The 11,186-nt window shown below is 39.7% G+C and overlaps 1 protein-coding gene across 1 annotated transcript in view; it reads right to left on the bottom strand.

Moving 5' to 3' along the window:
- Positions 1–388: 388 nt before the first annotated feature.
- The window catches only part of adam10a (ADAM metallopeptidase domain 10a), a 29,970-nt gene continuing 19,172 nt past the window's right edge, over positions 389–11,186 (bottom strand). Inside the window, exons 5-16 of the mRNA XM_038701256.1 lie at positions 9,733–9,833; positions 9,020–9,178; positions 8,685–8,777; positions 8,132–8,315; positions 5,396–5,559; positions 5,082–5,265; positions 4,841–4,991; positions 4,534–4,717; positions 4,311–4,422; positions 3,988–4,208; positions 3,715–3,841; positions 389–3,319 (exon numbers count right to left, since the gene is read on the bottom strand). Coding sequence (XP_038557184.1) covers positions 3,213–3,319; positions 3,715–3,841; positions 3,988–4,208; positions 4,311–4,422; positions 4,534–4,717; positions 4,841–4,991; positions 5,082–5,265; positions 5,396–5,559; positions 8,132–8,315; positions 8,685–8,777; positions 9,020–9,178; positions 9,733–9,833 — 1,787 coding nt within the window. The 3' untranslated portion in view covers positions 389–3,212. The remainder of the gene's footprint in view (positions 3,320–3,714; positions 3,842–3,987; positions 4,209–4,310; positions 4,423–4,533; positions 4,718–4,840; positions 4,992–5,081; positions 5,266–5,395; positions 5,560–8,131; positions 8,316–8,684; positions 8,778–9,019; positions 9,179–9,732; positions 9,834–11,186) is intronic.

The following is an 11,186-nucleotide window of genomic DNA, read 5'->3' as shown; positions in this document are numbered from 1 at the left end:
TAAGTGTTCATGTACAATAAAAATAATTTAAAGGTAAAAACGTCTAACTGCTGACAGCTTGAGAGTCAAAACACAGAAATCAGACAGAAATCTCTCAATTAGATGAAAGCATTCAGCAGGTGTTGACTGCAGAGGGCAGCCCATTTAAATGGAAGGCAGTAAACCCAAACATCAGGTTTAATCACAGAGAGATGTGAGTAAAGCTGGAACATTAAACACCAGCTCATGTCAGACCATCGTGGCAGTTGAATCAAGTCTTGTCGAGCAGCTTGCAACACCTGACAAATCCACATCATCACTACCCTGCATGTCTAACTTTTATGGTGTGATGAAAAAAAAATCTGTTGAAAAATCCCAATCTTTTTCTATAATGTACAAACAGTGGAAAAACTTTTGCTCATTTCTGGTTTATTATCGCATTTCAAGTAGTTCAAAAGAAATTATATTTTTGCACAATACCTTTGCAAATTTAGTAAAATTTTCAAAGTAAGCAGAATGGGAAACAGGACAAATGTAAATAACAAGAAGACCAATGAAGACAATGTATAAAACACGGGAAACATTAAAATCAGACAGTAGTATTGAATCTATTCCATTTTGGATTCTCTGTTCACATCACTTACACTTCAGCGCACATTTTCTCAACATCTTAGCAACACATGTGAAAGACAGAAACATTTCCCAGAGAGTATTATTCCCCATATCCCCCAACACCCAGTATTGTCCACATCTTAATGTATCAATAAAAAAGATGAGGATGATTCAGCAAAGCAGCCTGCAAACACACTAAAAAGCTTTAAAATTTGCCAAAGAGAATGAAAAATATTGTTTAAGCTCCGACCCAAGAAAAAAGCACTACCAGTAGCACCAAAAAAACAAAGAAAATCAATAAGAAGCCACAGAGGATTGTATTTTTTGTTTGTTCAGAAAATTTGCTGTAGCACATCAACATGAACAACTATTTTGCTATGAAAACACAACAGACTTTTCCATGTATGCATTTAGGAGGAAGAATTGAAGGCATATTTCTGTGAAGAGGCTAACTTGTTCACTGTTGAGCTCTGTGACACTCTGCATAGAATCTATCTGATCGATAATGCAGCATCGCAACATCCTTTGCACAGAAAGCAATTCTGAGATGCAGCTCTTTTGCAAGGGTAAGAAAAAAGTACGTCTTTTCTCCGCTAAGTTGTTCCCTCCTAAAATAATTTTAAGAAACTATACATATCTATTTTTATGTTCTGCTAGTCACTCAAGTCAGAGTATTATGCACCGTCAGTGAAGATGACCTAAATTCAATCTGACTGGAGACAACTGAAAACTCAAGTCAAACCAAAGGCTTGAGAGGCAGGCAACAATATGCTATTAAACAAAGTAAATACTAATTATAATCTCTTCAAAAATCAGAAATAATTGTGGACTATAATACGAAAAAGTTCACGCATTGGCCGATATAGTTGTATATCAATCATGACTTACATTTCCTATAATTATTATACAGTGCCAAGCCCTAAACCACATCTTTTTGCAACAGCAGTCTGATAACACTCTGCTTAGATAAACTGCCACCTCATGCATGGTTTCAGCCTTGGTGAAGATCACTGACACTAGTACACCAACTTCAGTCATACTGCTCTGAGTAGGCACATTTTTAAAGCAATCACACAAACCAACAGGATGTAACAAGGGTAACAAAGTTCCTTGAGAAAATCCTGGTAGGAAAAGAAAGGACAGAACAGCGGCGGGTGGCTGACACACAGTGATTGTTTGCTCTGGTGAATGTCTGTTAACAGCAGCAACAAAGCAACAATAAACATTAGAAGCTCTAGTTTTCCCTCAACTGATTCAATTGCTCCACATATACAAATAATCTGAACTGCAAGTGAAAACAATAAAAGCTAAATCCACAATCACATTTAAACCATAGAGGTTCATCAAAAACTGTGAAATTCAAAAGGTGGACAGAACACAGCAAGTGGCAGATAAATCACACAAAGACACTTTCAATAATAACTTCTTATATATTCTTCTTTGTCCGCAGAGTTTTTTTGAACTGTCTCCTCTTTGCTTTCACTATTTTCACCCCGAATGTAAAGACACACGTGCATCTGTAGCACAAAGTGGTTGTTTTGCAAATGCGTCACAAATCAGTGCCAAAGCGACGAGTCAGAGGAAATGACAGAATAAAAGTGTGATACAATCAGGTTGATAAAAAGCTATTCTCTCACCACTTATTTAAGCCCCAAACTATAACTTTATGTAAATGCAGCTGCAAAAGCATTTCACAAAAAGAAATAGACATAACAAGATAATCAATCTCCCCTCCGCAGCCGTCCATCTGATAAGAGATGACACTCTAATCTTATTTATTCATTTCATTTCATTTCTTCATACAACCCTTCCTCTACTTCCCACTGCAGCTAACGTGAACCTTTCTGTAGAGCCTTTAGCCAGGAGGGACTTTACCCTGAAATACTCATGCAACCATGTTTTCCGCTCACTACACTTTGTTTGTTGTCATTTTATTAATCCTGAGAAAGTGAATCAAAACAGAAAATAATCTTAATCATACAGAAAATGTAATTTGAAACAAAGAAAAAGAAACCTATTGGAGCATATGTACAATTGCATACTGAAAGAACATGTACACTATAGAAATAAAAAGCTTCAACATTTGATGGTGCTTTGCTTTAAAAACAACAAAAAAAGTTTTCCTCCAACTCAACTCTGTTTTTCATTGGCAGCAAGTGACTTGCAGTGCTGCTATCGTGCTGATGATGGCAGCACTTCAGAGAGGAAGAACAGGAAAGACAAATGTAGCACAGAGGGAAGGCAGAGGAAGGCATCTAACACAAAGCTGCTTCTCTCTCTGCCATTCTGGTAAAAAAAAAAATAACAAAAAAGCATTCGGGGGGGGGGGGGGGTTAAAACCACATAAACAGAGATCAATGAATTTCTTCTCCTGTCCCTCCTTGGAAAAGTTATTTATTTCCTATAAAAGCTGTGTGAACCACTGCTAATCTGGCTCTCAGAGCAGAGGTGCTGAATGAGTTTGTTAGGCCCAAAATTAAACAAACCTCAGGCTTTGTCCAGTGAAATCGATCCTGTTGCAAGTTCTTTGAATTTTGCAATATGTGGTAAAGGTAACTCTTTGGAGTGAAGTGCTCCCATTGTAGGCACTAGGGAACCAAGGCAAAGAGCAGACCAGTGTCTCAGCGTCTCATCTGTCCCATTTGATAGTTCTCTCTTTGCTGACGGGGTGCGCGCTGGCCCTGAAGCTGTTGATTGGCTTGCTGCTGTCGTCTCCTTTTCAGCGTACCTAAAGGACATCGACATTTCAGTGAGTTTAAAAAAAAAAAAGAAAAAAGGACAACAAACTCTCTAGAAACTAATGCAGCTTCTTTTCTAAACCTAATTGTTTTAGCAACTAGATATCCAGTTTTCCTGATAACACAGAATAGCAATAGTCACATTTCAGGACCCCTAACAAACAGAATGTCAGCAAAACCTGAGGCAAGAATAGTGCAGTATATAAATGCTCAGATTGTGTGGCAAATGATCTCAAAAGCCATTATTCAAACAGAATTCACTTTACTCGTATTATACAACAAAGTATCAACATGTAAAATCGCTCACCTTCAGCTGCACTCAATTATCTACATCCTGTGGGTGCATGTGAACATATATGTAAATATAAAGGTATATATACTTTACCTGGCAGTGGCTTTGGTGGGGGCAGTTTGGGGTTGCTGCTGGGGGTGTGGACACTGCAGATCTTGATGAAGCCAGCCATTAGCATAATAAGTGCGATGCCCATCAACAGCACTGCCCACCAGTAACCCTGGACAACAGAGGATATATTTAAGGATATTTGTGAGCAGGCAAGACACACCACAGAAATAGTTTCTATATGTATTTGTGTTGACAGATTCTGAGTATTGGCTCCACTAGAGAGAGCTGCTGCATTTTCCTGTACAGGACACTCACCACTATCCACTGTGCAATATTCTCATAGAGCTCTGCATTGAAGATGGCTTTCTTAAGCCTTGCCAGAGGCCCGTCGGCATCCACCAGACGGCACCTCATAAACACGTCGCAGTAGCCCTTAAAGTCATTGCAGGGTGAGCCGGGCTGCAGCGTTGTGACCTTCTTGTTGAAGAAGTTGGCCCATTTGTCTGAGCCTGAGCTGCTGCAGGTGCTGGGTTTCACTGAGAGCAGAAGAGGAAGGAGTGACTCTTGAGATACTGACAAATAATTCTAGCTTAATATTACTACTGTGTATTTGAACAGTTTTGAAGCCCGTCACTCACTTTTCTCCATGCAGCACACGTGGCACAGCTCAGCCGCCTCATTCTTCTCATCTTGGCTGGCACAGGTGCATACCTCCAGACCATACTTCTCACAAATGGAACCAGAGCATACCTGGTCAAAACAAGCAGGCAGAAGAAAAGAAACACCTTTTACTTTAAATACAAACACAAACTGCACATAGCCGACACAAAAACAGCAAAAGGGCGACTATTACTAACATACCCCATTGAGGCAGACTTGCGTTTCTGAATGGCAAGAGGTGAAGTTGGCCTTTGGTTCTGAGGCAGGACACAGAGCAGTGGCTCCATTGCATGTACCTTCTTGGGCACACTCAGACTCGAGTCTGCACCTCTCATTTGTGCCCTTAAAAGAACACTCTGGTGTGCAACATGGGCCTTGGCTTGGACTGCGGAATAAGAATTACCAATTATACAATCAAAAGTCAAACAAATGCAATTAGGAGCAATGTTTTGTGATAAATAATTATTTCACAAATTTACTGTACAAAGGCATGCTAATCACATCTGACCTGCAGACTTTTCCAGGCTGGAGTTTGCACTTTTTGCCCTCTGCTTCATTGGCGTTATAGCAGCATGGGTCTTTACACTGATCACTGTAGCCGCAGTCACACTCTTCTCCAATTTCCACTAGTCCATTACCACAGATAGGCTGGCCAGACTCTGTACACAGACAGCAGCATGAAGACAGAATCTCACTCTCTCACTCTCTCTCTCTCACACACACACACACACACACACGAGAGAACCTACCAACAAAACAGTCGTTTCTCTTTTTCGTCAGAACAGCGCTTATATTACGGATGCTGCAGATAGAGAACTTGTTATTGTTGAGCTTGTCCCCTGATGTGGCTCTGGCGTACATTATGTAGTTGCCCTGCTCCTTTTTGTCCTGCAACTTGGACTCTCCAGGGGTGCATTCGATCCCAGAGTCATGCTGTTAAACAGTAGGCAAGTAAAGGGGGGACAGAGGGCGGAGAGACTTGAGAAAGAGCTGCATATAATTTGTTCCACAGCTTAGTAAGAGAGATAAGGGTACATGGGTAGTTTTAAATCACAGTACTTACAGGTGAGCCAAAGTTGTGCCCAACCTCATGAGCGAAGGTGATGTGTGACACCTTGGGAGGGACATGGGAGGCATAGTTCTGCACAGTAATGATGCCAGTGTTCAGAGACTTCTTCTTCCCGTCAGAGTACATTTTGCTCCTCTCACAGATGCCCCCAGAGCTTCCTGTGGCAGGAGGATAAAAATATATAGTAGAAATGATTATCATATTATTTAAATACTAGACAAGATTTTAGATAGAATGTTATTTGTATTTTAATAATTGGGTTAATTAACTGCCAAAGACTGAAGTTAAACAATCATCAAATAAGTTCTATCAAAAGCCTATTTGTTCCTGTAGGGAAAGGTGTTAAGAGTTAGGTGAAGTAATTCTTGAATACCAGATCTGAAATGACAGCTTACACAATGGTATACCAAATACCAGAATAAACATACTGTAACTGTGCATGCATATTAATGGCTATACAATAATGCGATAAAAGAAATTAACACGCATACCTTTAAATCTACTCCACCCTCACAAAACTTCTCTCTTAAATGTGATAAATTGTACATCATAGGACTGCTCAAAGAACTGAAGCATGTAAACTATCGTGTTTGTGATCTTTACTGCCTTTTCTGTACTTTGAATTTTCTAAAATGAAAATGCTAAAACTGAGATCAACTTGAAAAAGCCCCCCCCCCCAAAAAAAAACAACAAAACAACAAAACACTGGACTACTTGCAATCACAGCAAACAAGAAGCAAGCCTGTGGTGCTGCTGCTTTTCCCATAATCCATAAACCCAGTCATTAGGAGGCAGCTTCAGAGGCTGCTTCTAACAGAACAGAAACATGAGACTAAAGCACTCAAAGCAATAAACAATGTGTCCATTAAGCACAGTAAGTGACCATGACAATGACTGCACATTATGTATTTGTCAACTGCATGTATGTGTGTGTGTGTGTGTGTGTGTGTGTGCGTGCTTGCATTGCTCCTCCACTGAAGCCACATATATGTCGACAACAACTGCTCACATACATATTAGCTGCTCAAGATACATATTAGCTGTGCTTGATTAGTATCCCTGATGGCTGTTTGTTCTGGACTCCTTTTGTTCAAACAATCACCCCACAGCTCACTGCAGCCCATCTCCTCTCCATCTCTTATCCTCAATCGATTCTTTCAGCATTGCTAATTCGCCCCTTATTGATCGTCTGTGTTTGTTGCAGTTTTCTTCATGTTGAAATGGTGGTGTTTGAACTTATTCAAAGGAATAGGAAGGAGAACCCGCCATAACTATCATTCATGTATGTTGTGTCTGTTAGGGAAGAACCAGTTAATGTAAGATTTTCGAGAACACATTATGAATGCTGACAGAGAAGGATAGATTAAGGCAAACATTACTACATAAAAACATGTTATCTGTTATGTAGTCATACGTTTATACAACAGCAACTTATTTTCTCAAATGTACAGATATTCACAAAATACAATAAATACTATAATAAATGCTTATAGATACTTAGTCATGTTCAGAAATATGTTCAGTTCTCTCATACTAACCAGTTGACACATTGTAAACTTCAGGGTGGAGTACAGAATGCCCATAACGCAATTTCTCCATGCTCCATTCCCACCTTCTTTCACATTAGGAGATAAGCACATTTAAAGAGATAGTTTGGGATTTTTGAAGTGGGGCTTTATGAGGTACTATATTCAGTGTATTACCTGCCTTTAATAACCGACTGAGGGATTGTCAACACGAGATATGTATAGTTAAATGTTAGCCACTTTCATTCACTTTAGCTAATTACTGCAGCAGCACATGGCTAGTCTGTACTGTATTTTGTTCAGAGGCCATTAAAGATCCCTTTCTATTCCTTTCTACTCTACTCCTACCCAAAAAATATAGAAATTTCTTCTGACTCATAATGTTTGTGTTTTTCTACAAATTGCTCTGGAAGCCTCTTTGTGAAAGGCAAATGCTATCTTTAGGTTCACATCTTAGATGTACCTCGGATAATACTGACAATTAGTTTGTTAGATTAATGCTTTAAGTACATAGAAAAATAAGAATGAAACATACAGAACTTGTTCATTTGAGAGAAATTCTTTATAAATCTCAACTTTCACTAAGACTTGATTCTGAGTTTAACTGTTTTGTAAGAAAGGCCCTATTTCGCGAAAAAAGCCTATCAATCCTGATAAACACGCACACAGTAAGAGAAACTCAAGACACAAAATGCTGACAGGACATCACCTAATGAATTCCTGTGACTTATATAGGAGTGTGTGAGTGTGTGTGGTGGGGCACTGGGTTGGTAATGGAATGACTGAGATGGTAAGGCTCATCAGGATCTGCTGGGGTTAACAGAGACACAGTTGTATCTGAGATTTGTTCATTATTTCAAGGAACTTTAGTTCTATGATAACAGGGGCCAGGTTATCTAACCAGCAGTGCATCTTCAGCTTATTCTGCTCACCACAGCATTCTGCTACTGATGCTGAGATAAGGGATCTCAAAACCAAACTCCCCTCAACTTAACAAAATAACAAATTAAATGATAAGACTACTCAAATATGTGTATTAACCTGCATAACTGACAGAAGTGTAGCAAATAGTACTGTTCAACTGGATGACATGGAGTAAGTCCCTGTGTTAGAAAGCCCAAACCCAGCTTAAATGTCTCTAAGCAACAATGGCGGTCACTACCAAGGTTGTGTGTGTGTGTTTATGGTTGTGTTGTATACTAACCTGAAGGAGCCCCAACCCAAGCCAAGCCAAGCACCCCATCATCAAAGTCCCGATCGGTGAAGACATAGGCTAGGCAGTAGTCGTTATGGTTCTGTTCAGAGTTAAGCTCCAAAAACTTCTCCACTCCAATGTTGGCAAAGCGAAAAGGATTGGTTTTGTCCTTTTCATCGATGGTAGTATTTATCTGAACAAAGGAGAGTTGAACAATTACGGAAGAGAAGCGAGATAGGAGAGAGACCCCTATATTGAGACAGTAGGACATGATGAATTTAATTCATCTCTTCTTCTAGTAGAAAGCTTGTAGAAATTACTGTAAAACTCCTTTGACATCAAATTATAAATATTCACACTGTGAAACTTTGTCTACAACATAATGTTCACAACTAAGACGGCAGGTCAAAAGACATCTCCACTCAAAATATTAGCAGCTTGATCCCCTTTAGATCACTTGTTATATAAACTGATTCTGCAGCACACTCCACATGCCCAGAATCAAAATGGCAGCTGGCATTCACCTGAGGTTCAAGCAGCTCACTGCTGAGATTCAACTCACCCTTATCCTTTTAACCATGAAGCTGATGTTTCGGATGCCCATGAAGTCTGTGGCCTGGTAAATTGAGTCAATAGCCTTTACGTGGCTGGAGATCTGTAGAGAAAATGATCATTTAGATGAGTAGTCAGGAAGTGGCGGTGGAAACAGCACTGCATTAAAGATGCTAAGCTTTGTCACAATCCCAGAGGCTTGCATTTCTGGAAAACAGGATGATTCTGTTACATTTGTGACTGCTAATTCGGCCTTAAAGTAATGTGTTGATAGAGTTTATAGATACCAGCAAAAGAGCCTCCACACTTGAGCCATGTTTACATACTGTGTGCAAGGGTGTGTACCTGGGCAATGACAGCCTCTCTTGTGCCATAGTATTTGAAGAAGAGGTGGTCAGTTTGGATGAAGAGCTGGCAGGTGTTTTTCTCTTTTGCTGCTGCCCTCTTTCTCCTCAGAATAACAGGACCATAGGAGCTCTCCTCCTCTAGCACACTGTTCACCCCCTAAACAAAACAACGTCAGGATCAAACAGAAGGAAGATGGAGTGGGGAGGGCAAAGTAGTCAACAATTGAGCAGAGTCAGATAGATGGTTAACCCTATCCCCAGCCAAATAATGATCACTTCTGATTACAGTAAGGCCCTGTCACTTGTGGTAGTTGTCTCTTATTTTGCAAGTGTGGTTCAATAGGGAATTAAGCCACTGTGTAGATATAAATATTTTCTGCTCTGAAGATAATACACAGACAGAGAAGGGTTTTGCATTACATTACACAAGAACAGGGGTTCATCTTTTCATTTTCTCCAAAAACCTTCTGGAGAAAGTTTCTATTGCCGTATTTAAAAAGGCTGAGCGTTGCTTCAACATAGCTAACAATCAGGTGTTACACTGAAAGCATGTACACCTGTGCTAAAAATATACACATGCTCTTACTGTCATTGAAAGGTCGGACAGATATGAGATAAGATTTCTTTAATCTCATGAGCCTTGTCCATCTGTGTGTTTTAATTATGAGCTGAAAGGAAGGGGAGGGGCTTTGTTGTGACGCTGGAACTTACTTTGACCGGCTCCTCTGTTGCAGATGTCTGGTACTTCTTCATCCTCTCAAACACTGAGTGGTCTGCGCAGCCGCCCTCTGAGCCATACTTATGAGGATAATCTGGCAGATAGGGAGGAGAATGGCTGTGAGGAGCTTACACGGCATCATGATCTTTAGAATCATGTGTGGTGGACTGGTGAAGGTGAACCGGGGTGAGTGGGAAAACATTTCCAATGTAAAACTGCTTTGTAACAAAGTTCTCTTCAAGCTAGTGCACAAACTGAAGTAACCCGTACAATCCACTGCATTGGATTTTAAAGGGCAAATGGGAGGGGCCCCTCAAACAAACTCTTTGTACAATATGAATAGAATTCCCAGTCTTTTGGTTTACCAGTGCTGATCAAGAACTGTCAAACAAATGTAATCTCCACTGTGTTCATATCTCTACTGCACAGTGTACAAAGCGATTGCCTTCTTCTCTTTTCATACAAACAATACACATTTCAGCGACAACATATGAATCTGTGTCCCACCACAGCATGGCTTCAGCAGCTGTCTTTACTGGATCAACAAAACAAAATTGGATCAGTTTTATGATCACCATCCTTTGCTGTTAAGTCACAACACAGTAGTTCACCGCTGGTGAACATTATTTGACATGACATTTGATCTCACATCAAATACTGTGCGATTCAAAGTATCCCAACATCACTGAAAAAGCTATTTCAGATAAAGGAGGTATGAACAAACAGATTAGGAACATTTCATGTTATTTTATACAGTTAGTCAGTTTAAGGGTTCTTGGAGTGAAAATTTTGAGAAAAACTGGTTTAGATCAAGCATCTAGTGCACACCAGTGCTATACAACTATAAAGTGAACAGCAAGAGTCACTATGAGTGAGCAAACTTAACAATGGTCACACACTTGCTGTGAGATACACTTTTTTTTTTTTTATCTGGGCTTGCAAATCAATGTGTTCTGATGATGTTGGTTTCCATCAAACTAATGGGTCACTTGCTTCTGAGCAGCTTGCATTTGCCAAACTACAAACTATAAGTGTTTCGCAGCCATTGTGGGTCATTCAGTAAAGAGGAGAGCTCTGTGCTGGTTACTAAACTGATTGGACACACACTGAAACCACACATTTAACCTCTGAGAATTTTTTCCAGAGAAAGCCCTTTTTGTCCCAACAGTGAATGCCATCTCATTCAACTGCTAATCAAAAGGCCCTTGCAATTTGGACAGAAGTAAAAAAAAAAAAAAAAAAAAAAAATGAATGTAATGAATGGAACAAAAAGTTGCAGGGAAAGCTAAGAGTCAGAAATGAGGATTTTTCATAACCATAATTCCTACCTTTTTTCACTGATACCAACATAAAATATTATTATATATATTTCTGATGCCAGACATATGAGTTAAATATAGTTCTGAGTAAGGGTGCTCCGATCGATCGGTCACCGATCATAATCGGC

Source organism: Micropterus salmoides, unplaced genomic scaffold (assembly GCF_014851395.1).
Source record: "Micropterus salmoides isolate LMB-PRFRI ecotype aquatic unplaced genomic scaffold, ASM1485139v1 Ms_hic_scaffold_6, whole genome shotgun sequence".
Lineage (NCBI taxonomy): Eukaryota > Metazoa > Chordata > Actinopteri > Centrarchiformes > Centrarchidae > Micropterus > Micropterus salmoides.
Note: the sequence above shows the minus strand (reverse complement) of the source record. Positions and strands in the feature narration are given on the sequence as shown.